General features: G+C 49.8%; 1 protein-coding gene across 2 annotated transcripts; it reads right to left on the bottom strand.

Moving 5' to 3' along the window:
- Positions 1–563: 563 nt before the first annotated feature.
- Ccm2l (CCM2 like scaffold protein) lies at positions 564–17,520 on the bottom strand. Of its 2 annotated transcripts, XM_020171957.2 has the most exons (10): positions 17,428–17,520; positions 13,888–14,055; positions 12,258–12,341; positions 11,988–12,171; positions 10,726–11,198; positions 7,102–7,237; positions 5,639–5,702; positions 3,184–3,313; positions 2,507–2,645; positions 564–1,728 (listed from the first exon to the last, which is right to left on the bottom strand). In XM_020171957.2, exons 1-10 carry the CDS (start codon positions 17,455–17,457, stop codon positions 1,409–1,411), a joined length of 1,728 nt encoding a protein of 575 aa, XP_020027546.2. In that variant the 5' UTR covers positions 17,458–17,520; the 3' UTR covers positions 564–1,408. The 2 variants fall into 2 exon arrangements, with proteins under 2 accessions (XP_020027546.2, XP_020027547.2); XM_020171958.2 differs by lacking the exon at positions 2,507–2,645 and having other exon boundaries at positions 1,473–1,728.
- Positions 17,521–27,130: the final 9,610 nt, after the last annotated feature.

The raw sequence follows: 27,130 nt of genomic DNA, 5'->3' as shown, positions 1-27,130 counted from the left end.
CACTGGGAAAACAGATAAATAAGAGTGGATGCTTAGCTGGGAATATCTTGTACCAGTTGGATGCAATATGCTAGATTTTCCCCACACCTACATGGTAAAGAGCCTAAAAACATTATGGAGTGAAAAAAGGAAGTAACAGAATGAGATCCTTATACAATACCACCGTGTAGTGTAAATACACACACAGAACCGCGTATTTTCTGTCTAGGGACATATTTTCACATGTAGGTGTTGGTGCATATGGTGTAGAAGGGAAGGAGGGAAACTAAAATAAAAACATCAGTCTGCTGGAGTGGTTCAGGAGTACCTGCCTAGCAAGCATGAGACCCTGAGTTCAAACCCCAGTACCACAAAAAAAAAATAAATAAATAAAACATCAGAAAGACCTTGCATGGACCAGTGAGGCTGGGATGATGCTTTATCACAAGCTGAGTGTGAATCATGGAATCCCCTCAGGTGTGGCCATGATGTCACGTGACAGCTGATGGCAACAGTAGCTACCTTTCAGTAAGGAGGTTAAGTACTACCATGGTCTGGCCATGGAAGGTTTTGTGAAGTTTCACAGATACATTTTAGCTCTTCTTCCAGCACCTGGCCCCTCTCCAGCTTCGCACACCCCAGGATTTCTCTGGCTCTCCAGCCCTCTGCCTTCCCATTCCTGTGACTTCCCCAGACTCCAGGATGGCTGTCTGCAGGGTGTTGGGTAATTGTCCTGTGAGGCTGGGGCACAGCACCAGTCCGTGAGAGCATTGTGAGGGACAAATCCTGTTTCTGTCTGAGTTCCTGGACAGTTCCCATCCCACTGCTCCCAGTCAAGACAGGGAAACTGAGTCAGAGAATGTTCCAAGAGAAAGGGAACAGCATTTATTGCGCATCTAGCCCAGTGAGGAAAGTAGCATCTAGCGCATCTCACCCTGTGAGGAAAGTAGGGTTGAAATTGTTAGAGAGATGAGGGTACGGGAGGTAATATTTAAGGAGAAAAGGGTCCCTTGAGTCCCTTGCCTTCTGAACCTCAGTTTCCCAGTCTGTAAAATAGGATGAACAGAGGTCGCTGGAAATTCTTTTTGTGTTCTTTTCTCAGTCTGCCAGCAGGTGGAACCAGATGCTCCAGAAAGTTGCGCGATCTCGAGGAGGAAGGTGTGTCCTGCGGGGTGAGGCCGACAAAGCAGGACGCAGCCCATCCGCAGGCTGGCCTAGGCGCCGGCCCGGCCCGTGCGGTCTGCCCTCGCCTGCCCCCTGCAGGTGATTCTCGGCACTGCAGCGACTGGAGCCCCGGGGCAGGGGCTGCAACCAGAGTCGTGTAAGCCTCGGGCCAGGGTGTGATGAGCAGCCCTGGGGATGGGGTCTCACAAGCAAGAATGAGGGAGACTCAGAGGCGGGCTTCAGGGCGCCTCTGGATGGGTGGTGACTAGAGATAGTTGTCTTCAGCCGTGTCACCCTCGCCTGGAGACTCATTGCCATCGTCGTCGTCGTCGTCGTCGTCGTCGTCGTCGGGGGCCAGGGCCTCGATGTCATGCGTGATGTCAGCCAGCAGCCGGTGGAAGGACTGCGCCTCGGGCCGCTGGGCTGCGCCGTCGTAGCTGCGCACAGCTGAGGCCGAAGTGGAGCTCATACTGCGCTTGATGCGGCCGAAGCTGTCGGTGAGGATGCCGCCCTCCCGGATGCCCACGCCCTCCAGGAAGCCCTCGAAGTAGCCGATGTCCTGGTCCGGGATGAAGGGTCGCATCCCTGCAGGCAGGGCAGGGTGACTCTCCCGTTTGGTCCCTTTTCCCCTCCACAGACACATCACCCTCTCCAGAGATCTGAGGTCAAATTCTGACTCTGCTGCTCACCCCGCTTTCTCTGGGCCAGTGGGTGATGACAGAACGCTCACTACCTGTTAGCTTAGTATGCGATTGTTATTGTTTTGACGTTACGTTCCCGGTCATTTGCTACCTAACTACTCAGAGGCTTGCTTTCCTCTTCTGTAAAACAGGTAACTGTGCCTGCTCTCCTGGCCTCAAGGTACTTCCCACACAGCTGAGTGTCCGCATTTCCAGCCCATACTAGCTGCTCTTTGACTTTGGCACTTGGCTAATCTCCGCCTCAGGAGAAAAGTAATCGTATCTACTTCCCAGAGCCAGGGGCATGCCCTAAGATCGTCATCTAACCGCGGCACATGGTAGGTAACTGAGCCAAACATGTTAGCTTGTTAGTATTATTCCTGTCAGTGCTGTTATTAGCCCTCCTTACTGCTGTGTGACCTTGGGCAAGTTCTTAAGCTCTCTGAGTCTCAGAGTGGATGGGATGGAAGAATCATTTCCTCCTCCAGCTCTCCCCTGGATCCACCAGGGCTCTGTTCTCTTGTCAGCTGTTTGTTGACCGTCACAAGCCTTTTCCCTTCTCTGCACCTCAGCATCCTTATCTGCTCCAAGATCCTTCTGCCCCTTCTCCTTTTCCCAGTATCTGCCTAGGAATGCAGGGACCGAAAGGGAGACTTAGGCACCCCCTGGGGGTTGGGGCTCACCGAGGAGGAGGAACTTGCGCCGGTCTCCATAGAGCTTCAGCAGGCCTGAGCAGTAGTCCTGAATGGGCAGCCCCAGCCTGTACTCACGCAGGAGCAGCGCGAACTGCTGGATCTCAGGGGGTCCCAGCTTACTCCGCAACTGTGGGGGACACCCTTGGAGACCAATTCCAGGGAACAACCCCCAACCCTAGCCGAAAAAGCCAGAGTCCTCTCTAGGGGTATGCTTGGGCCACCTCACCTCTGAAAACCCTTCCTTGGCCTGCTCCGGGGACACCAGGGCCCCTGAACTGTATCTGAGTATAGGACGTGGACTCAAACTGCCTGTGCTCCAATCCTGGCTATCTTGGGTGACCACCTCTGTGATCTTGGGTGACCCTTGCTTTCTTCCTGTGCACGTGAGGATGATGATGGTGCTCCCCTCTTGGAGTTGTTGGAAGGATTAAAAGATAGGAGGCATGAAAGGTGTTTAGAACAGTGCTTGGTATACGACAAGTACTCAATTATCCCTCACTGACATCTGTTAAGGCCCTTCACAAGCTGGCCTCTTCTGGCCTCCTCTGCTGCTCTGAGGTCAGGCTTTGGTACGTCCAGGCCATGCATGATACCTAGAATAAGCCCATGATTCCTCCTGCCTCTGGGCCTCAGCTCATACTGTTCCCACTGCCTGTCCCACTCACCGTGATCATGTAATCCTGTAGCTGCTCGAGGCCCAGGCCACTGTGGTCACTCCCGCTGCAGTGGGAGCCATGGAAAGAAGGTGTGGACGTGCCACTGTAACATGCCTCAAACGTGTCCTGGGAGCCGTTGCTGCAGGGACAAGAGGAAAGGGGCCTTCACTTGCAGTCTCTGCTCTTCTTCCTAGGGCAGGCTGAAGGTGGTGGGCATGCTTACTGATGCTCTGGGCCTAAGGCCCCATCCTAATCCCCATCGGTCCTCCAAGGCCATGCGTGATCTAGCCTCTAGCCACCTCTCAAGCCTCTTCTCTCATTATGCTTCCTCCTGCTCTTGGTGTTCTGACCACCCTGCCTTCTCCTTTCCTCTCTAAGACCACAGGCATCTCCTCACCCCTGGGCCTTTGCACATGCAGCTCCCTCTGCCTGGAACATGCCTCCCCGTTGATCCCTAAGTCTTGGTTCAAGTGTCGCCAGCTCTGAGAGGCCCTACTGATGCTCCAGATGAGGTGAGGGGTCCCTCAGTCTCTCTTCTCAGTGCTTGTGACTACTCATGCTTACTAGTACTAAATAGAGTCCCTGGTCTCCCATCTAGACGTAAGCTTGGCAAGAGCAGAGACGGCCTTGCTCACCTCTTGTTGAGTACCTACTTGTGCCAGGCTGTGTCCCCAGCAAACAGCACACAGCCTGGCAGGTAGAAGGTCCCCAGGAGGTGTTGTTTAATAAACACCAACCTTGGGCTCCTGCCTCCTGATCTCTAAATTGTTCCAACCACCTTCCAGAGAAGCAGCACAGCTTCCTAGTAAGGGTGTGGACTCTTGTACTTATAGCCCAGGCCTGCTATTTTACTCTTGAAAAGCTCAACTCAGATTCCCTATTCCTCAGCTTCTCCCATCTGTAAAATGGGATGATAAAAATTGGTGTTACATGAGAAAGAGAGAAATTAATTTTCGTAAAGTTCTTAGAGCCATGGACTATGAACAAGAAATAATGTAACCACTGTAATTTTGCCACGTAACTACTAATAAAAAATATCGAAGTAAGGGCTGGGAGCTGGGTGCCAGTGGCTCATGCCTGTAATCCTAGCTACTCAGGAGGCAGAGATCAGGAGGATCATGGTTCAAAGTCAGCCAGTGCAATAGTTCATGAAAAACTATTTCGAAAAAACCCATCACAAAAAAGGGCTGGTGGAGGAGCTCAAGGTGAAGGCCTTGAGTTCAAGTCTCACTACCTCAGGAAAAAAAAAAAAAGAAGAAGAAGTAAGGCTGGAGGACATGGCTCAAGTTGTAGAGTGCCTGCCTAGTAAGCTTAAAGCCCTAAGTTCAAATCCCAGTATGACCAAAAATAAATAAAATAAAATTGTGCTTTATAGAATAGCACTTGGCACATAGCAAGCTCAACGTTAGTCATTACCATGATTTTCATCTCTCCAGCAAAATCAAGTCACTGATGGACTGGCCTATGGGCCAATAGCTTTAGGAAGGCAAAACTATTGCCATTACTAACAAGGAAGAAAAAAATTAGGGCATGTGTCACCTGCAGGGACTGCCACTTGCTAACCCCAAGTCTGTAGACACATGACTAGGGTTAGTAACCACTGGGGATTTATCCAAGATTTTTCTTGGTTTTAGCACTGAAAATCTCAATGTCCTCAGTTCCTGAGAAAACCAGGATGGCTGGCTGGTCACCCTAAACAGAACCCTGGTCCATGTTCTCAACTGAAAAAAAAAAAATTTTCCCAACCAATAAAAAAGCTTAAATCCTACATTTTTTTCTAGCCTTGCTTGTAGCTAATTATGACCATGTGACCAAGTTCTGACCAGTGAGAAGTAAGCAGAAATTGCCAGGTGAAAATTCCAGGAAAAATCTTTGATTTTTTTTTTTTTGGTGGTCCTGGGGATGGACCCTAGAACTTCTTATAAGCTAAGCATACCCTCTACCACTGAGCTGCACTCCCAGATGTTCTGATGGCTGGACTTGGATCTTGGTCCTTGAGATGACCTTGAAGATGGAAGCGAGTGCTGTGGAGAGTGGGAAGAAAAAAGAGGCCCAAACCCCTGCTCCAGTTTATGTAAGACAAGTCAAAAAAAAAAAAAAGCCCTGTCTTTAAGAAAGCCTAGTCAGGGCTTTCTATTACATGGAGCCAAAACTAAAGTAAAGGACCATTATTTTTCTGGCAGTAGCTATGACTTTGGATTCTGCAGGTCCCTGAGCCTGGATGACTGGGAGAGAAACACAGGCCTATGTGGACCCAGGTCTGGGTTCTGATGTTGCTGGGTCTCTTAAGGTCTGCATCCTATGAACTCACCAGAGCTTGGAGCTCAGTTTGCTTCCCACCCTCAGTGTCTTGTGTCTCAACACAAATCAATGGTGGGTCCCTTTCTCCTACCCTCTAGAGGAGTGACCCCGGTGTGCAGGGGTAAGGGAACAAAGTGGAGTCCTTGACAAGAGTGATACTCACAAGGAGCTGCAGCAGCTGAAGTCGGCGTCATAGGCATAAGTCCCATCTGTATGGCAGCTCTCACCTGGAACCAGCAGACAAAGGGACCATCAGAAGTGGCAAACAGAGACCAACATCCTTAGCTTCACCCTGGGTCAAGTCCTGCCTTGGTTCCAACACAGAGCTGACCTTGGGCAACTCACCTCCCCTATCATGGTCCTCAATTTCCCTAATATCCAGATAATATCACTTTCCTGCCTACCTCACGGGGGCCTCAGGAATAGTAGGTGAGGGAACAAGTTAGGGAGGGTGTTTGTAAACTGTGTGTATTTGAGGCAAGACAAGAAGATTTTGCAAGGGAGGAAAAGCAGTCTGAATCTTCAGAGGAAAGAAACACTATTTACAGTGACCTTTTCCTCTTTCCAGTCTGCATCTACCCAGGGATTAGCCTTGCCCTTCTGATCTCAGCTCATTCTGTCTCTTTGTCACCCTGACTTCTCAGTGAGACTGGTCTCTCATTACATGTTCTCAAAGCACCGTCTGTGGATAAACATTTATTTGTGTCCATACTTAATTACTATCAGCCCACCTCAGCCACTCAAGTTTCAAGAACGCAGGGAGGGTCACGTCTGGCTTTGTCCACCAGTAGTATATCCCGGTGATCAGCACTGGCTATGAGCTAGGAGGTGCCTAAAGGTTTGTTGAATGACTTGTTGGATTATCTCATTTTTTTTTGCCTGTCATCCCTGGGAAAGACGATGAATTATCCCAGCTTCCCAGCCTGTAATCCGAGCTACTCAGGAGGCAGAGATCAGGATTGTGGTTTGAAGCCAGCCCAGGCAAATAGTTTGCGAGACCCTATCTCAAAAAACCCTTTACAAAAAGGGCTGGTGGAGTGGCTCAAGGTGTAAGCCGAGTTCAAACCCCAGTATCACACACGCACAAAAAAAAAAAAAAAAGAAAGAAAGAACCCCTCTTGAACATGTGTGATGCACCTATCCCTGTGCAAGGTTAACAAGGACAAGTTGCTGTGAGGATTTAATAAGACTTTGCACCTTGGTACTCTGCTTGGCGTATAGTTGGTTTTCAATAAATGCCTGTTAGTCTTATTCTCATTCCACCCCTCAATTGCATCCAAGAACCGGTCTGGAAATGTTGGCATTGAACTAGGGACTTAGAGGGGCTCAACAGCACAGTGAGCAGGCAGTACATGTGCTCAGGTTTCTGCAAAGCAGGGGCATCTAAAACCAAAGAGAAAAGTTCAAGTGCGAGAGGCTCATTCTGAACGTGGCAACCCAATCCTCTTTGAGGTCATTATGAAGACCAGCATTTTACTTTACCTGCATATTAAGGGGACACTGCAATTCTGGTAGAGCTTGAGGCCCCTAAAGGCCTTCGCCAACCCTGAGTCCTAGGACATCCTTCCTCTCCCAGTCTTGTAAGGATGTGTTACGGGAGGGGAGGCCAGGAGTTTGGGTACTCACTGCGGCTGTAGAGCCATGGCCGTTCTGGTGTGGATGTGTAGTGGTAGCCAGCCCGGTCTACACACTCGATGCTCTGGTCCCCATAGATGATCTGGAAGACCTGACAGATGAGTGCACAGGACTCCTCTGCAGCATCCTGGTCCAGGGAGGAGGAGAGTCAGGCCCTCACCTACCAGCAGGGCACCCCTGCTTCCACAAACAGTGTGAGCCACCATCCTGAGACCCCACCCATGAACTCCTTTAAGTGAACACACACCATCAAAATTACATGGCTACTGCCTGGATTTTGTGGCCCCTTTATAGAATCCAGAGACAATTCTGATTTCTTTGCCATGAAAAATATATTTCACATTCCTGGGGGATTCATAGACTTATCTAAAATAGGCCATAACTTATTTTAAAGTGGAGGTAGAGAAGCTGAGATCCAGTGAGGGGAAGTGATTATTGGGATTAGGACTCAGGTATTCTAACACCTAGTAGAAGGAAGAACAATTAAAAGTATTAAAATTTTAGGCTCAATGTAGTTAACACTACTGTCTATAAATATGAGATTCCTAGAACCCAGTGCAAAAATGGAGGCAAGATAGCCATCTACCAGTGGCTCACGCCTATAACCCTAGCTATCAGGAGGCAGAGATCAGGAGGATCATGGTTTGAAGCCAGCCTAGGCAAATAGTTCACGAAAAACTATTTCGAAAAAAACCATCACAAAAAAGGGCTGGTGGAGTAGCTCAAGGTGTAGGCCTGAATTCAAATCCTAGCATGGCAAAAGAAAAAAAAATAGGATGAATGTATCAACTTCAGTTCCTGATAGGAGTTGTAATTCTTAGGTGAAACTTTTTTTGAGATTGCACATCTGAAAAGGAATTTGCCTCTGTATGTCTTTAATCAAGAGACATGGAAAGGCAATAACTGAAGAGAGACTATTCTCCTGAAGCTATTTACTATTTTGTGTCTCCAAAAAAGCCCATGGTATAAGCTAAAATTTACTAATTGAGGCTAGGCATATGGCTATAGCGTTTAGTCACTAAACCAGGGTTGATTCTTACAATGATCCTACAATGGATGAGGCAGAGAGGATCCTTATTTTTATAGTTAAAGATGCTGAAGCTTAAAGTTCTAAGTGACTTGCCTGAGCTTACTCAGCAGGCTCATAACACTGGTTTACACTGACACCAGTTTTTTTGGTTTTGGTGGTACTGAGGTTTGAACTCAAGGCTACCACTTGAGCCATTTCCCCAGTCCTTTTTTTTGCTTTAGTTATTTTTCAGATAAGGTCTCACATTGCCCAAGACTGTAATCCTCCCACTTACAGCCCTCTGCGTACCTGGGACCACAGGTACTCACTGGGCGTGCCACCAAACCCAGATTAGTAATTGAGATAGGGTCTCCCTATTACACCCAGGCTAGCACTAAACTTCAAACCTCCTGGCTCAGCCTCTAGAGTGCTAGGATTGATACAGGAGTTCTGGGATTACTGTGCTCAGTTCATTTTTAACTCCTGAACCCTCCTTGGGACAGCAGTTGGAGGCCTGAGGCTCAAACACCCAGGGAAAGAATCTCCTCATTTACTTACTCATTCCTCAAGTTCTCATTCTATCCCAGTGTGTGGCAAGCAATGGACCAGGCCCTGAACCCTGGAGCACCCACAGTCCAGTGGGGCAGACTAGGCATACTGGTGCTTCTCTCTGGAATCTAATTTCCAGGCCCTTCGCTTTTCTGACTCCTTCTTCTCCCCATATCAGTTTAAATGGCACAAACTCACTTTCCCTATAGAAAATGGGTCTCCTCTCCCATTCTCTATTATGTAACCTGTTCATTTTCTTCTTGGTCCTCATGGTAAAGTATAACGATGCAAGATGCATTGACTCATCCATTCAGTCACTGGGTGTTTCCTGAGCGCCTATAATGTGGCAGGCATGGTTCTAAGGACCAGGGGGTACCACAGGAAGCCACCTGGAACACACAGTTCTCCTGCATACAACCAGGGTGCAGTTTGGCTGGATGAGGTAAAGGGGGAGGTGTGGAAAGAGGTGAGGTCAGACAGGAAACGCAGGGAGTGGCTGGAGCATGGATGGCGTAGTAAGCAACTGTAAGGATGGGCAGCTCTTACTCTGAGTGAAAGAGAGAGGCACTGTAAGATCTGGAGCGGCAACGTGACTTAGCAGGATTGCTCTGAGAGTGTAGGGAACAGACCGTAAGAAATCCTGAGCCAATGCCAGGCGGGGGTGTTTCAGCATGATCTCGATGAGAGATGGGCCATGGGCCTGGGTGGGGACAGTGGAGGTTTTGGTTATATTTGAAAAATAAGGACATAGTAGATATGGTGTGTGTGTGTGTGTGTGTGTGTGTGAGAGAGAGAGAGAGAGAGAGAGAGAGAGAGAGAGAGAGAGAGAGAGAGAGAGAGAAGAGAGAGATAGAGAGAGAGAGAGAGAGAGAGAGAGAGAGAAAGAGAGAGAAGCCAAGGAGCACTGCAAGGTTTCAGCCTAAGCAACGTAACAATGGAGCTGCCAAACACAAGGAGACCAAAGAACCTTGGGTTTGGGGGGAAGATTGGGAGCTCAGCTTGGGTTGCATTAGGCTTGAAAAGGTCACTAGATCTTGGAATGGAATGTGCACCTGAGATTTGGTGAGAGGTGAAATTCAGGCAGTTCTCAGGGTTTTAAGACTAGAGATCACCTGGAAGTGAGAGTGGACACAGGAAAGATCAAAGATGCCGAACAGGCAATCCAACTTTAAGAGGCTGTAGAAGAGGAGGAACCACCTTCCAAAAAGGAGCCAGGGAGGCACAGCAGGAAAACCAGGAGAAAATGGAAAGCAAGACACCAAGGTGAGCAGTGTCCCAAGGTGGGAAGGCAGTTACCCCCTCCAAGTTTCCTGATCATTGTTCACCTCTCTCTCTACAAAGGCACAGACATGTTTTATTCACTACTATACACAGAGGGAGGTGGGGCCTTGCGGGGAGAGGAAAAGATTAGAAGACTAAAGGGCTTGGAGTTGTCTGCACACTGGCAGGCACATCTCTGTGTCCATAGCGCTTAGAACACAATTGGCACTCAACAAACACCATCAAGTGAGTGAAAGCAATGGTGAATGTGGAGAATGGTGGGGGAGGCAGGAAAGGCAAGAATGGCAGGAAGGTTTTTCCCATGGATGACCAAGTTAGTTACCAAGAGTACAGCTCTGAACTTCCTGGGTTGCTTCTTGAAGTTACTGCCTGCTTCCCGTCTGACCCTGCATTAATTCCTCAATCTCTGGGCCTCTCTTTCCATCCTCATAGAATGGGGACAGTGACATATTCGCCTCTAGCGGTCGCTGTGAAAATTGAATGTTAATACTGTCCTGGGTCTGGCATGGGTATGCGTTCTGGTGATTAGTGTCCTCTTGATTGTCACTGTGATGGTACCAACACTGACCATACCGGAGGAGAGTTACGATCAAGTATACTAGCCATTTTGAGTTTTCATCCCAAGGAAGGACCCAGGGGAGGTGTATCATGGCCACACTGAAGTCCTGGGTGGAGCCAAAGGAGGGGGAAAGACGGACCGCAGGGGACGCGGCGGGGCGGGGTGGGGGAGAGGGACGGGAGCAGTGTCCCTAAAGCGCGGGGTGCCCCGGGCTCACCCTATTGGCTACAGCCAGGATGACCAGGTTGCAGTAGGCGTCGGGGCTGGGGTTCTGCGGGTCCAGTGGGTTGGGGCCGGGGTGGCGCCTCTCCCAGCTGCCGCCACCACCGCCTCCCGCCTGCCGTCGCTCCCAGCTGCCTCCCGGCTTGCCAGCTCCGCCGCCGCCGCCGCCCGCGTGCCGCCGCTCCCAGCTGCCGCTGAACGTCTGCCGCCGTTCCCAGCTGCCCGACGCCCGCGCCCCCGCGCGCTGGCGCTCCAGGCTGCCGCCGCCGCCGCCGCCGCCCGCCGCCCGGGCCTCGGCGCCCGCGCCCCCGCCCCACGCCATGCGCCAGTCCAGGCTGCAGATGGTGTGGCGACGCTCCGCCGTGCCCACACGCCGCTTCTCGGGCGCCGCGCCCGGAGGTCCCAGGTCGCGCCTCGCACCTCCGGGGCTGGCGTCCACGCCTGCAGGCACCGGGTCCACGCCCAGACCTAGGAGAGGCGGGGAGGCCGTCAGCCGCAGGAGATCGCGGCTTAGAGACGCCTCCCGAGGCCACCGGAGGACCGTCCCGCCGTCCCTGCCTGGGAGCACCCAGCCTCCACGCTCCCACTCCTCACCCTTACTTTCAAGCCCCGCCCCCAGCCTCAGACTCCACCCCCGCTTTTGACTCCACCCCTGATCAAGTTGTTCCGCCCTCCCCCGGCCGGAGCCCCTCGGCTAAGACCTACCTTCTGACGCGAGGGTGGTGGTCAGGCGGTCCCCTCCTTCTGTGCCCTCAATCGGACCGTGTCCCTGGTTTAGCAGCCGCCCCTCCCTTAGGTTTCGACTCTCCTCAATCCCGCTCCCGGCCTCAGGCCCCGCTCCGAGTTTGCTGATCTGACACCTCCCATCGGCTCACCCACCCACGAGCTCTGCCCCCCTGAGTGTAGCCCCGCTTCCAGACCAGACTGCACTCCTAGCCCCGAGGGGTCACCCTAGCCTCTGAACGGTGCGGTCATGCCTTCCTTTATCACGCCCTTTAACTTCGGGCCCTGCCCTGGCCTCAGGTTTCGGGTTTCACGCTCTCCGTACTTCGCCCCCTGGCATCGGGATAGTGTGTCAGGGCACCCTTGGTCTTCGACCTCGGGCTCCGTTTCCTTGCATATGGATTCTTTGGCTTGCCCTTAGTCTCAGGGTGGTGTGGTCAGGCCTTTCCCATAGCCCCCTCTCCCAGCTTGAGGTCATGCCCAGTCCCTTTCTCTTTCTCCCTTCACCTCCCGGCCCTCCATCGTCAGCTGTACCGGTCTTAAGCACTAGCAGGTGCAGCGCATCGTCCTGCAGGTAGGAAGCGGCGGCGATCTCGTGCGTGGGGATGCGCAGGATGAGCTCCTCATTGTCACGCCAGGTGAGGAGCAGGCAACGGGCAGACAGGCTCAGGATGCTGTCCTGCTCCGCCGTCGTCTTCAGCGGCAGCTCCCTCAGCTGCTATGGAGTGATCGCATGTACTAAGTCCCTGGGGGCCGTGGGTAAGCAAGGGAAAAGGGATTCCCTCCTCCATCCCCAGGCCTCACCCTGGCCGTGTCCAGCAGCTGCAGAAGCTCATCCCGGCTGGAGGGGTTCAGTGAGGAAGTCACCCAGGTGAGGTGGCCCAGGAACTAGATGGAAAATGGGGTAGAAGGACACAGAGAAGTCATCTTGATGCCTTGGAGGACTTTGGCCTCCTCATTGATGCAGTGAGAATAGACTGAGATGGAAATATCTGAGTTAATAACCTGATAATGACTTTTATTCGGTCCATAATAGAAGTCAGGTGCAGTGTGGAGAAAAAATTAGAGATAGACAGATATTCATCCATTCACCCTTGCTTTCTGGATGAAAAACCACGGCAAGAGCATGGTTAACTACACAACTTGCCCAGGATTATATTTATAGCTGCAGCTAAGACTGGACTCCACGCCAGAACTCATACTCTCAACAGCTACTTGATACTACCTTAACACATCGTCATTTAGTTATAAGGTTCTGTAGGGAAACGAGTCATTAATATGGCTTTGCACATGCACACACCAAACCTGGGGCTCCTTGCATGCTACACAAGTTCTCTACCACTGAGCTTCGCCCCCAGGCTCCACTATTAAAGCTTGAAAGAAGTGACCCCCTGTGAATTTCCTCATCCTGAGTGACTCTCCACTGCAAACACCATTGCCAAACAGATTGCAAAGCACTTGTTCCTCTAATGGTCTCATTAAAGAAGTCAAACAGAAAGGAGTAAATTAAATTAATATATCATTTTGCTTAAAAAATGGTGCTTCAGATCAATATATTAATTCTTCATTCATCCTCCCCTTAAATGTTATTCAGTGTGAGAATTAACTTTTTCATTATTTTTAATTGTATTCTAGGTGAATTCCACCAAACTTCTTTTTTGTCTTTTAATTCTCTGTGAAATTTCAGTCCTCAGTTTTTAAGATTTCTTCATTAGCTTTTTTCTCTATGTAGGGTTGCCAGATAAAATACAGGATGCCAGTGAAATTTGAATTTCAGAAAAACAACAATTTTGTTATTAGTTTTCTAGTACTTTTAGTTCTGTGCAATATTTAGAACATATTTGTGCTGGAAAAATATTCATTGCTTATCTGAAATTCAGATTTAACTAGGTGTCCTGTTGTTTGCCAGGTCTGCAAGCCATATAAATCTTCCTTGGCTAAGATTTCCATATAAATCTTCCCCAACCCCACTGCTCCATGATGTTCTGAAGTAAAGCCCTTGGGTAGTCAGGGTCCTTTGTTTGCATTTTTGGGGGAGGAGGAGGCTGGGGATCAAAGCCAAGGCCTGGAGCATCCTGGGCAAATGCTCTGCACTGGGCCACGTCCTCGTCCTCAGCCTGTGTCTGGCTTTTAACAGGGACACTGTCTGAGTTAACAAAAAGACTACTGCAGTAAAGTCTCATAGGAAGGCAGAGCTTTTCAGTGTGCACTCTCCCATCCAGTCGCCTCTAGGAGGTTTTGAGCCCCATGATAAGGCAGGAACACCGAGGCTTGGTGGCTGGAGGTCTCTTGCTGAGGGTATATAAACCCACGCCTCTTTCCCACGAGCTATAGCTTGCCATGTGTGAGACAGAGCTGGTCAGGGGTTGGTATGGGAGATTGGTAAGATCTCTCTCAATCCCAAGGTTCCCATCTGTTCTCATCCCCCACTCACCTTAACCTCTTTCTCCAGGTAGTCACACAGCAGAATCTGAGGGTCAATGAGGTAGTCGGGGGGATAAAGGGGCATGGAGTGCAAGGGCCGTCGACTCACACTGCTCCGGAAGGCTGCCCGGCGCCCAGCCTTGGGGAATACCAGCCTTCGGATGGGGGACACAAAGCCCTAGAGGACAAAATGGGGAAGAAACTAATAGCAGCAGTAATAGCACTGTCATGCTTACCATCTCACTTACATGACCTGAATTTGGTTTTGGTTTTGTTGTTGTTGTTGTTTTGTGTTTTGCAGCAGGGTCTTGCTCTGCAGCAGAAGCTGGCCTCAAACTCATAATCCTCCTGCCTCAGACTCCCAAGTGCTTGGATTACAGGTGTGTGCCACCAGGATCATCATGACCTAATTCTCATTAAAACTGCAGAAGGGATGACTCTGTGATTCCAGCTTTATAGATGGAGAAACTAAGCCCCAGAGAGAGAGAGTTAGCTGATAAGGTCACCAACTAGTAGTGGTGGAACCAGTGGGCAGCCCAGCTCCAAAACCTCCATTCTAACCACCCATTCCTAGGGGAGGGTGCAGCCCCTGCCAATCAGGTTTAAAGAATGGGTCCAGACAGGGACAAACCCAGAACTATTAGTGTACTAAGTGATAGGTGCAGAGGTATTTATAAGGCTATTCTCTGTTTTTTCCTATAAGTGAGAAATAAGTAATAAGTAAATTGAAATGTAATCCAGAGACACCTGTATAAAAATAGCAAATTCCAGGGGTTCTGCCCAGCTAACTGTAAATCTCAAAAGAAAGTCTGTACCTGGGTGGTGGTTCATGTTTGTGATCTCAGCTACTCAGAAGGTAGAGATCTTGAGGATCTCAGTTCAAAGCTAACCTGGGCAAAAACGTTAATGAGGCCCCATCTCAATGAACTAGGGAGGCATAGTTGTATGCACCTGTGGTCTCAACTATGCAGAAGGCAATAGGTAAGAGTATTGAGGTTTAGGCCGGCATGAGCAAAAATGCAAGACCCTATCTGAAAGATAACTAATGCAAAACAGAGCTGAGGGTGTGGCTCAAGTGATAGAGCTCTTGCCTAACAAATGTGGGGCCCTGAATTTAAATCCCAGTACCACTACCACCAAAAAAAAAAAAAAAAAAAAAAAGCACAGCTGAAAGCAGCAGTTCCCAGTGTGTGATTCTGGGCCCTCCTGGGAAATTAAGAGGAATGTAGATTCCCAGGCCATACCCCAGACCCACAGCAATCCCAAGGGGAGCACCTCACTTGAGAGCAGTCACTCCCCGTCCTGGCTGCACTCTAGAACTACCTGGGCAGCTTCTAAAACTTCATGTGCCCAGGGTACACCCCAGACCAAGAGAATCAGGCATTCTGGGACTTTTAAAGGCTCCTTAGTTGATTTCAGTGACAGCCGGGCTGAAATACTGAGTATAGAGAGCGTGTGGTGTGATTACTTATCTCCCACAACAAGGCATAGGTGAACAAGATAACTCTCTGCCCCAGGAGCTCACATTGTAGTTCTGATAAACTACACAAATCCATAGAGTATGGGTTAGTTTGCTCATTCATTCAGCAAACACACATTCACACCTGTATGGACAGAGCCCCTGTGCTAGGATTCAGGGGAGGACTGGACCCCTTGTCTCCAGGGCTTGTGACAAATGACCTAAACAACCAAGTCTCACACTTTTCTGTCCTCACAAGTTTCAATTCAGTAGGACTGGGGAGGGGGCCAAGGGTCTGCATTTCTCAGAAGCTCACAGTGGCTGTGGATGCTATGGTTTGCACTTGGAACTTTGAGTAACCAGGATCTAAACTGATGATTCTCAAGGTGTGGCCCTCAACCAGCATCACCTGGGAGTTTGTTAGACACACGGCCCATCTGGGACCCCATCCCAGACCCATTGTTGGATCAGAAACTAGGGGAGCGAGCGCATGATCTGTGTTTTAACCAGCTCTCCCTCCACATGATTCTGATGCATGCTCACTCAATGTTAGGACCGATATCACGGAGCTTATAGGGGTGGTGTGGAGCCACTGAGAAATGAGAGCAGAGTATCTGGAAAAAGGTGTTCCAAACAGAGAGCATCACATGTGCAAAACCCAGGGGCCTTCAAAGTCTGGATGAGAATGAACCTGGAGAAGCCATGTGCAGTCTGTCATAGCTAGATTATGAAAACACGTGACACAGGCTTGGAGTGGCAGCTATGGAGCTGAGACTTTATCCTGCATATTTTAGTATTGTGAGGTGTTTTGTCTGTGACCCTGAATAGTCCAGCCCGCCCACCTCTCTAGCCTCATCTTACTTCACACTCACCCTTACTCCTGCCATCCAGCCACAGTCCTTTTCTATGCTACATTCCTTCCCTCCATGGGGCCTTTGCACATGCTATCCCTCTGACCCAAACTCTCTTCCCTCCCCCTTTCCTTCCACCCATCAGGTCTCAGCTCTAACTCACCAATCTAGAGTTGGGGATGCTAGTGCTAGTGGAGTGGCTTAAGTGGTAGATTGCCTGCCTAGCAAGCATGAGGCCCTGAGTTCAAACCTCCATACTGCCAAAAAATAAAAAAAAAAGTTTTACTATTTTGTCTCCCAGCACTGAGTATGGGGCCTTTTATGCCATTTACATGAATCTATTCATTGCCTTTAAAAATTAGTAGCCATTTTGCTCATTAGATTGTGAGCTCACCATGGCACCATCACCGTCAGGCCCAGTTCATGGCACATAACAGGTGCTCAATATACGTCAAAAGAATGAGCCAGGGCCAGGCATGGTAGCACACATCTATAATCCCAGCACTCAGGAGGTTGAAAGCAGGGGGCCAGCCTGGGCTACCTAGTAAGACCCTGTCTCAAAGCAAGCAAACAAAGAAACAAATGGACCCAAGTGAGGACATGCACATAAGCCGGCTCCCTCCTTAGCCCTCCATGATTCACATGGGTGCCTTTAGGAAGTCCCTGGCGCAGGTTTCTCGGGGATGAGGGTTCTGTGTGGAAGGGGGTAGATGGGAATTGGAATCTGAGAAGTTTCCTGAATTCCAAAGACAACCAGATGACATGGCCAGAGAAACAGACTAGAAAACTCAGAGTCAGAAAGGGGAGGGAGTTGGGAGTTGATTCCTGGGCTGAGGCCTCAGGGGTAGGCAAGGGCCTACCCCTTGCACAAGGATAGGAAGGGCATCTGTAGGTGGGAACACAGCAAGGGGCAAGTGGAGATCTCCTAGTACAGAATTGCCCTGGCTGGGACCCTTCTGTGTGGGTCTGCTGGTGTCTGTCTATCCCTCAGTCTGACAGGCTGTAGGAGGGAACCACCAGGACACCAGAAGCAGTTTTCCCAGGAAAGCCCATCTGTCCAGGGATGGCAGAGGCCACTGAGAGTGGAGAAACAAATGTCTGGCTTTTAGGGGTAGAAAGGAATGTCCTTTAGCTAGAAAGGAAGGTCCCACTTATGCCACTTGTCACCACACACTGCTTCCCCCTTCCCCAGCTTCAGGGACATTCCTCCACCCTCTGTCCCTCTCAAACTCCCACCTACCTTCTTCCCTTTCTTGACTTCATATTCCATGGTGAAGTGTCCCTTCTACTCCTGCCACCCTTCTGGCCACCTCTCCAACCCCCCCACTCCCCCCACCCCCGCCAGTTCCTTTGTTCTTTTTCCTGCCTGGTCGGAAACTCCACCAGCATTGGAGTTCCTGCTCCTCCCATCTGATAGTGAGGGTGGGGGATGGAGGACATGGCCTGGGGACCCTAGCGCTGAAGGGTGGGAGCCCAGGCCTCCAACAAGAAGGCATGTTGTTGAGGGGGCTTAGTGGTTTGGGGAAGGGTCCCTCAAATTTGCAGATCACATTTGGAAAATCCCAAGTTCCAGCCCTACTTCTGCCACCTACCTTGCTATGTGACCTTGGCAAGGCCAGTCAGTTTCTCTTTCAGAATCTCTTGCCCCCTCCTCTCTATAAATGGGAAGTAAATCTTGCCTCCTTCCCTGGACTGAGAATTGAATGAGAGAGTGCGTGTGAAGTGCTTCATATACTACAGGACACTGTGTCCAAACACATTAATTAAAAAAAAAATTAATCACGGACTGGAGGTGTGGCTCAGTTGGTAAAGCTCCTGATTTGCACACCAGTCCCAATATATATATATATATATATATATATATATATATATATATATATATACATATATATATATATATATATACTGTGATTACAGTTGTGTACCACCATGCTGGTCATACTCAATAAATATTAACCATTGAGGCTGAGGGTATAGATCAGTGATAGAGCACTTGCCTAGCACCCACAAGGCCCTGGGTTCCATTCCTAGCACTGCAATAATAATAATAATAATAATAATAATAATTTAACAATATACTTATCTATGACTGGTGGGATGTCTCTTGGGAGAACATTTGGGAGGCAAGGCCCCTATTGTGTCTCCATGCTGAGCACTTTACACATCTCATCTCACTTATCCTTCACTATGTTGGGGAACCACTACTATTACACAGAGACTTAATTGCAGAGTCTGGCTCAGGAAGGTCACAAATAGCTGAGAGGACCTGGAGCTTCTGGTCTGGATCTGAAGTCTTGTGTCCCTCACCTCTAGGACTTCTGCCTGCTACATCCCCCACCCAGGACTCTTGAAGAGGTCTGAGTGGCCTATCCACACCAGCCCATGATATCTGGGTTCTGGAGTCCCAAACTCTGGAACTTCCTTACCTCATGGCTCCAGCCTCAGCTTCCCAATGAGAACCATGACCCCTCAAAGCCCTCTTTTGCTAGTCAGAGGGGTAGCAAGAAGACACAAGGCCAGGGATGAGAAAGCAGGGAATTGTGAAGGCAGGTACAGTGCTACAGGCTGGTTTGCATGGTGTTTTGAAAGCATGGTGTGCCAAGTCAGTGTCAGCTGCTAGTGTCAGAAGTTCAGGGCTCCCATTGCCTCTGTGTATAGGAGAATCCCAGCCCCAGTTGTTCCTTTTCCTCTCCCTCTTTCAGAGAGGAAATGGCCCAGGCTGCTTAGTGCCAGCCCTCAGAGCCTCTCCCTCCTGATGCCCTGCATCCTGCCAGTCACATTCCAGCAGCAGGAAGTGAGATCTTCACTCAGCTTGCTGGGCCAACAGGAAGAGTCCAGGATGTGCAAGCCAATCCCTGGTCTTACGCTCTGCTCTCAAAATTACCACTTAACCCCTTGAGTCAGCCTGGAATTGCTACCCTTGAAGTGGCAGCAGAGTAGGAAAGGTGGTCTTTTGCCTTGGCACTTCTATAACTGGCTTTTGCAAACTCTTTCCTCTCTCTGGGCACAGTTTTTCTAACTTCAAACATCACTGAGCTGCTGGGAATCTCAATTAGAACAAGAAGCATTTTGAATACCCCTAGAAATAGAAAACTATCCCTGCCTTCCCTGTAGCACCCACCCCAGAGCCATGAACAGATGAAGTGCTTAGTGAATATCAGTAAAGTGGTTGGAGACAAGTGGATCCAGGTTCAAATGTGAATGAACTTGAATGTGTTTACCTCATCTCTCAGAGACTCAGAGTCCTCATATGTCAAAAGCAGGGTAATAATGGTGCCTGCCTCTGAAGGCTGCTCCAGGGATAAATGGGAACAGCATACAATGATAACACATGTTATTAAAATTAGCTTATGAATCAAAAGTGAAATGAGGGCTGGCAGAGTGGCTCAAGTGGTAGAGTGCCCACCTAGCAAGCGTGAGACCCTGAGTTCAAACCCCAGTACTGCCCCTGCCTTCCACCCCCCCACACACACAAAAAAAGCAAGATGAGCCAAACAAAGACTCTGCTTTCAAAGACTTAACTGTGGCAGAGAGGATTCACCTCCAGTTGATTGGCAGGGGCTGCATGGAGAGCTGTAGAGGCTATAAAACCACAGGTGCTCCCAGCAGGAGAAAGGGATTATTGATGCCTGCCACAGGCAGGAGGGGGAGATGTGGCAGCAGGTGTACAATACGCTGATCCTGACCTGAAGATGACCTGAAGAGAGAGAGAGAAAGAGAGAGGAAGAGAGAGCAAAGAACTCTGATATAAGGCAAGTGACTTGTTTGGGGGAAGGTCTGCCTTCAGGAGCCATTTGCCACACCTGTGACATTCCAGTTATGCCTTGAAGAGTGAATGGAAGGAAGGTCACTCTAGGTAGAGGGAGCAGCTTGAGCCTGAGGTGTGACACTTTGTGGCTCAGACAAGGACAATTTATTATCTCAAGATACTATGTCTGAAAGAGAGGGCTCTCAGAGCTGGCTCATTGAGCCACTCACTGAGGACATTGAGTCCCTTCTATTTTCTTCTTTGCTGGTGTGATGGGCTGAATTGTGTGCGTGATTCCCCCGGGCTTTATATGTGAAAGCGCTAACCCCCAGGACCTCCGAACATAACAATATTTGGAGACAAGGCCTTTAAAGCGGTGGATAAGCTGGATTGGGGATGTATAACCATGGTAGAGCTCTTGCCTAGCATGCAGGAAGCATTGCAAAAATAAATACATGCTTTTAAAACTTAAAAAGAAGTGATTAAGTTAAAATAAGACTGTTCACCCCCACTGTTATAAGGGTGTCCTTATAAGAAAAGGAGGAAATTTGGCCACTAGGGGTGCTCACACACAGAGCAAAGACTGTGGGCAAAGACAGTGAGAAGGTGATCTATAAGCCAAGGAGAGAAGTCTCAGGAGAAACCAACTCTGTGACACCTTGATCTTGGACTGTGCCTCCAGAATTGTGAGAAAATACATTTCTTCTAAGTCCCTTTGTTTTCCCTTTGTCTGTGGACTGTGTTATGATAGCCCTAGCTAGCTAATATAATTGGCAAGATGGCTGTAGCCACCTTGGGAGTAACACAGATGTGAAGCCATCTGGCAAGATGAGACCAAGGGTTTCCCCTTTGAGTGTGTGTGTGTGTGTGTGTGTGTGTGTGTGTGTGTGTGTGTGTGTGAGAGAGAGAGAGAGAGAGAGAGAGAGAGAGAGAGATTCAGAGACAGGGGGGATTGAACCCAGGGCTTCATGCTTGCTAGGCAAAGTGATCTACCTTTTAAGATTTTCTTGTGTGTCTTGGAAGAAAACCTTTCCCAGGCACTTTTTTTGTATGTGTGTGTGGTATTGGGGTTTGAACTCAGGGCCTACACCTTGAGCCGCTCCACCTTTTTTGTGATGGCTTTTTTCGAGATAGGATCTCATGAACTATTTTGTCTGGGCTGGTTCTGAACTGTGATCCTCCTGATTTCTGCTTCCTGAGTAGCTAGGATTACAGGAGTCAGCCACTGGCACCTGGCTCCCACAGACTGTTGAAGACTTCCCTTAGGAATGTCAGGCACATTGCCCAGGATGTATTTTGGCTATAACAAAGACTCAAATAATAGTGGCCTAAACGTGATAGAAATATATCGCTACTTCTCATAACAGTAGAGGCATTTATAGTACAGACAGGTATGGCAATGCCATGTGTCCAGACCCAGGTGTTTCACCTTGTTGTCCCCTCATACTTTGGGTTAGCTCCCCACTGCAAGATGCCTCTCTTCTCAGCTGCATCCTTCCAGAAGGATACACTGAGAGCAGAGAATACCATCCCTCACTTTAAAGGGATGACCTGAAATAGCACCATATTCTACTGGTCACATCTCATTGGACAGAACTTAGTTTCATGGCCACCTGCAAAGGAGGCTGGGAAATGCAGTCTTTTATTCTGGACACCCATGCTAGCTATAGGTTCCTTTATAGAAGAAGCAGTATATCTGAGATTCTATTCCCGAGTGCTGCTATTATGGGGACCACACTTTGAGAGCTACTATCTTAGGCTAATTATGATTGACATTCTAGGCCAGGTAGGAGTCAGGAGTAACATGCCTTGAGGCCTCTAGGAAACTGGGGTTCTACCTGCATGAAAGGATAGTGAGAAAGGCTGTTGTGTGGCAACCAAAAGAGTCTCACAGAAAGTAGGAAGATGGGTGGCTTGGAGTTTTGCAGGCCTGGTGGAGACGAAGCTTAAGAGGCGTTTGGGATCCAATTTGTACAAAGTCAGCATCAGGCAAAAGGGTTGACCTTTATCCTGAGGTACTGGGGAGCCATGGGACATTCTGAAGCACAAAAATACTATCATCAGATTTGTGGGCGGATGCATTAAAGCAGTGGCCCTCCTCTTTAAAGAGTGAGATCTTTAAACTTCCTCATATCAGGGTCTCCCAGAGACCTTGCGAATACAGATTCCCTTCAAAGTCTATCCATTCCTGGTTATGGAGATGAACATCTGCCTTCAAGATGAGCCCCCTTTGCCCAAGTGGTTCTGATGCTCTTTGCAGTTTTAGAAACAGTGCATTGGAGAACAGAAACCTTGGAGGGAGGGGACTTCTTATAGTCAATGCCCCCTAGAAGATCAGCTCTTTGCGGGCAGAGACAATGCCTCTTTTACCTTTCTCATTCACTGTGCCTAGAACTTTGCCTGACGCAGAGTAGGTAATCAATACATACTTGTTTTAGTGGAGTTAAGAACTTTAGTTTGGGTCCTGATTTTACCATGAACTCATTCTGTGACCTTTGACAAGTATATTCCCACCTCCCATCTTTTTTTTTTTCCCCTCTTCCCTGTAAAATGAGTTTGGAGATAATCCCTAGAAAGGTTGGTCCTGAGACTCTGGTTGATTGATTGAGGTTCAACAAGGAAGTTTGTGTAACGGCCTTCCCTCTCCCGGCCAAGTGCCTCACCCTTCCCCCATCTCTCAGAGCCTTGAGCTGGCTAGGCAACTGCTCTACCACTTGAGCCTTGCCCACAGTCTGTACCTTTCTCTCTTAAAAGAAGCCACAGGAACTGAGGGAGAAGGTAGCCTTCTCCCCCATCCCTTTTTCCTCTTCCTCTTCCCCTGGTCCACAGCAGCCAAAACAACAGGAGACAAGCAGCATGTACTGAAATGACTTTTAATATCTCATGTTGCAGCAAAATTAAAAATATACAAAAAGTTTGTGGTATACAAAAAGTCTCAGTTCAGAAACCCCAGCTTGGGGCCCCCTCCCCCTCCTGGGGGAAGTTCAGAAGGACTAGTGGAGATTTGGGGACTGGGAATGGCACAGATGTAGTAAATACCAGGAGGTGGGATCAGGAACAGGAAACAGAAGTTGGGCAGAGAGGGGTTGGGGCTGACCAGGGAAGAAAGAGACAACATGGAGGGAAGAGTCACCAGAATTGTGCTGACAGAGGGAAATCAGTTCCTCAGGCATGGCTAGTGGTTCCTGGGGAAAAAATGTCAGGGCCGGAACAGAGCTGACGGTGTTCTGGTGGGATTCCTAGTGGGATTCCGTTCCAAAATGCCGGTTTTCTGGTCCACCCCCTGCCACCAACTTGCTGTGTGACCCTGGGCAGGCCACCTCCTGTCTCTGGGCCTGTCCTTCCTGTAAAATAAGATACTGGGTAACTAAGTCACTGATTCCCAACTTGGGGTCTTAGACCCCACCTGAGGGTCTGTGGAGGCAGGAATGGGTATCCATGAGTGCTCTTGAATTTTGCATTTAGCAATCCAATGGAAAGCAGAAATTGAGCCACCTGGGAAGCAACCTGACGCCTTGGCAGCCTTTATCTGCATTCAGAAACTCAGCTTGAGTTCGTTTACTGTGGCAAAATGAATCCTTCACCAAGAAAGGAGAAAAAACCCACATCTCCCCAACCCCAGGATCCTCAGGAGTGGGAACAATAAGGTAGTGCCCTGGGAATGGCTTAGGTCTCTCCCCCATTTTATGAGTAGTTTGGAAACCAGGCAAGAAGAGGGTCTGTTGGGTCTGGTTGGATCCTGGGATATGAGTGAAGGGAGATGGAGGAATACCCTCTTCCCCAGCTGGGGCTGTCCTCCTTTGTCCCAGGGTCCCTCCACTCTGAGATTATTGCAGGTACCCTGGGCCCCCATCCGCCTGGGGGGCCCTTATACCAGTTGTGCATAGAATAAAGGCCAGGCATGCTGAGGAGAGCACCCTTCTGTCTGCTGGGGGTTCTGCCTACAGGAACCAGGCCAGGGTGGACTGGGCCTTCCTCCCCCCTTCCTCCCCAGTGTCCTGCTCCAGAGTTCTTCTGTCTCCATGCCTCTACCTGCAGTAACCAACAACTGGGGAATGTCACATCCTCTCCCCAACCACAATGGCACATAGCCTCCCTTTCTCCACAGCCCAGGGTGCCTGAAGCCTCTGATTGGGAAGGGGGACTAGAACCCCTGCCCCACAGCTACCTATGTGGCTTGGCACCCACTCCATCCATTCTACCCATAGAGACATCACAAAGCACTTCTGTGCAGAAACTGGCAGTGCCCTTTCCAGTGTCCTACCCCAGCTGAGTCTCTGGGTAGCAGGGGATGGGGCAGAGGAACTGGCTTTCAGGTCACCCTGTGACCGGCTCTCCCTATGCTAACCAGAAGTTCCCAATCTGGAGAAGACTCCAGGCCCTAGGCTGCCTCCTGTGGTGCTGGAGGAACCCATAGCCCTTATCAGAGGCCCCATTCAGGAGCCTGGGGACTCCTAGACCACCCTCCCCTTTTGAGCAGAGAGCAGAGGTCTGCTTTTAGATGGTCAGGAGGTGGGGATTGGGGCAGGCTTAGCAAAGTCTCAGGGGGAGCCAGCACCTCTGGTCCTGATTTCCCCAAAAACCTTCTCAACATTTTGAACTAGAGATCGATCTCAAACTGGAGCCAAAATATGTTTTTAGCTTGGCCAGGAATCACTTTTTAAAAATCTGAATTTTAGTGCTTACAAGCAAAGAACACACTCCTGTTTGCCAGAGTTCCTACTGCTCCCTGTTGTCTAGCACTTTCATTTTCACTACCAGAACCATTTGAGTTTACCACCAACATAGCCATGTCTGAGACTGGTATGGACTCCAGGTCCAGGTGAACTCCCAAGGGAAGGACATGCAGAATTGCAGTCTGCAGTGGGACTTTGGGGCTGCCAGGGAAGACAACCCTGCACTTTCCCAGCACTGCCCCCCCCCCCCCCCCCCCGTCCTCATCTGTAGATCTGGACATTCTTGGGCTTCTGCCTTTCCAACTATCATGGATGATGCACCTCAGGGAGACACAGGTGTAGCAGGGAGTTGGTTGAGGGCAAGGCAGATTTGGGAGAGACTTAAGAATGAGGCAGATGAGAGGAAAGGGCCAAGAAAGCCTCACTTTTGGGGAGCCTCCTACTGGGGAAGGTGGAGACTTGTGCTGTCAGCTGGGGTGATCATTACAAGGCACATGGTACATCAATGTGGAAGCAGGGTGAGGGGTGTGTGGTGCCTAGAGAGGTTTGGGGCACAGTCAGTAGCCTGTGGAGTAGGTTTGGGGGTGGGAGCTCAAGGAAATGGGAAAACATGTCTGCCCCAGGATGCAGATCTCTGAGGGTTAGATATTAGGGCAGGGCAGGGCCTGCCTGGTACTTTGGTACCTGGAGTGTCCTGTTCTCTTCTGCTCCTGGTGAAATTAGGATGGGTCAGACTACCTCTCATTCCCAGGAAAGCCCCAACTCTGCCACTGACTTCTTGTGTGACCTTGGGCATGTGCCCGGGGCTTTTTTTTTCTACAGTGGATGTGGAGAGCAGGTGGCTTTGGGGACCCCAAGGACCCCTCTGGGTTATGGTTCTGGAGCCTTCTCCCACTGCAGGGATCCCCTGTAGGGATCCTGGGAAGGCCTGAGCATCCACACTGGGTGAGGGACAGGGAATAGGGAGTGGAGGACACAGGGAGTCTGATTCTGGCAGAGAAGAGACCGCTGAGGTAGATTGTGTCACAGAAAGAAACAGGAAACAACAGGACTCCTCATCCTAGTGAAGTAAGGAGAAAGGCCAGCACAGAGGGGGATCTCAGGTCACACAGGACAGGGTCCTAGGCTCCAGAAAAGGGAGTCATTTGGAGGCTGTCTCCTGTGGGTAAGAAGCAGAAGGTGTCCACAGCCCTTTAACCATGACCTTTCCTGGGGCTCAGTAGTCTTTGCAGACAGAGATACTGAGGGAAGAAGGTTCTGTGGGATTGAGATGATGTGAGGGTGGAGTAAATTCCAAAAAATGTGGCCTTGGCGTCCCTGCAAGCCTCAAGCCCTGGCTGGCTTTGCCAGCAGGTTTTTGTTCCCTGGCTCCCCAGGGTTTCCTAGAGTAAAAGTTCTCCCAGCTCTCAAGAATTTTTCACTTTTCTTTCTAGGATGCTGGAAGATGCAGCAGTCAGATGGGCCATTCTAGGCCCCTAGGGAGTAAAACAGCTAGCCAAGGGTGACTCTCATGTTACCTTGCTTAGCCTGAGTTTCCTCATTTGTAGGATAAGTGGGTAACATCTCCCATAGGGCTGTGGTATGTGTGTAAGTGACTGTGGAATTAGCTCTCTGAAGACAGACTTGGGCAGAGGACAAGGAGAATTGGTGACCCACCAGAGCAGGCCTAAGTCAGGATGGAGGACTCATCACTCTTGTGGTCAAGCTCCTGAGGCTTCTTGGGGATCAGGGAAGCAGAAGGAAAGACAAGCATTCTTCTGTGATGGCAGAAGTCACACATCATCTTGGTCTGTCAGCCGCCTGTAGTGCTGGGAGGTGGGGTGACTTGTATCCCAGGTGTGATGTGTGCACATGCAGCCCTGCCTTCTCTGCCTGTGGGCTCACCCTAAGTGTGGCCCCCTCCCTGCATCCTCAGAGAACCCATCAGCACCCATCACCATGTGATTGGGCATCCAGGAGTCTGGGACCTGATGAGAGTATTTGCCACTCAGTCTCAGTTTCTCATTTATAACCCCTAGGGAGGCTAATTCAAGGGAGGGCTAAGCACCACCCCCTCTAATTTGCATAGTCTAGGATTTTCATGGCCCACTTCACCCAGTCTTTATCTGTCCCTAAAATCCTGGCTGTCCCATCCCAGCAAACACATCTTAGTTGTCATGGGGAAGTGGGGAGAGTGCTTCAATCTCTACCAAAAGGTTCAGTTTCTTTACTCTGCAGAGCTGCCTACCTCCTCACTTCCAATAATCCCACACCCCATCCAGGACGGGCTGTTCCAGGTCAGGGGAGTAGGTAGCCCTGGATGAGTGGTCCCATACACATCCCAGAATGTTTGGGTCATGGGAATGGACCACAGTTCCTGGGGTGCTGTCAGATCTGAGGCAAAACAAGTCCAATTCCCAGATGCCGCCCTGGGGAGCCGCATCTGCAGGGTGGCGGAAAGCCAGGATTCCTGTCACGTCCCCAGAGCTATTTTTTTCCAACTGAGAACCAGTTGGCAGCTGAAATGTCTCAGGAGTTCT

The sequence above is a fragment of the Castor canadensis genome, chromosome 5 (genome assembly GCF_047511655.1).
Source record: "Castor canadensis chromosome 5, mCasCan1.hap1v2, whole genome shotgun sequence".
Classification (NCBI taxonomy): Eukaryota; Metazoa; Chordata; class Mammalia; order Rodentia; family Castoridae; genus Castor; species Castor canadensis.
Note: the sequence above shows the minus strand (reverse complement) of the source record. Positions and strands in the feature narration are given on the sequence as shown.

Coding starts and splice junctions, on each gene's coding strand:
- Ccm2l (XM_020171957.2), bottom strand. CDS start 17,457: ATGGAATATGAAGTCAAGAAAGGGAAGAAG. Junction 12,172..12,257: donor AGCTGCTGGACACGGCCAGG/GTGAGGCCTGGG, acceptor ATCACTCCATAG/CAGCTGAGGGAGCTGCCGCT. Junction 7,238..10,725: donor TCCTGGCTGTAGCCAATAGG/GTGAGCCCGGGG, acceptor TCCCTGGACCAG/GATGCTGCAGAGGAGTCCTG.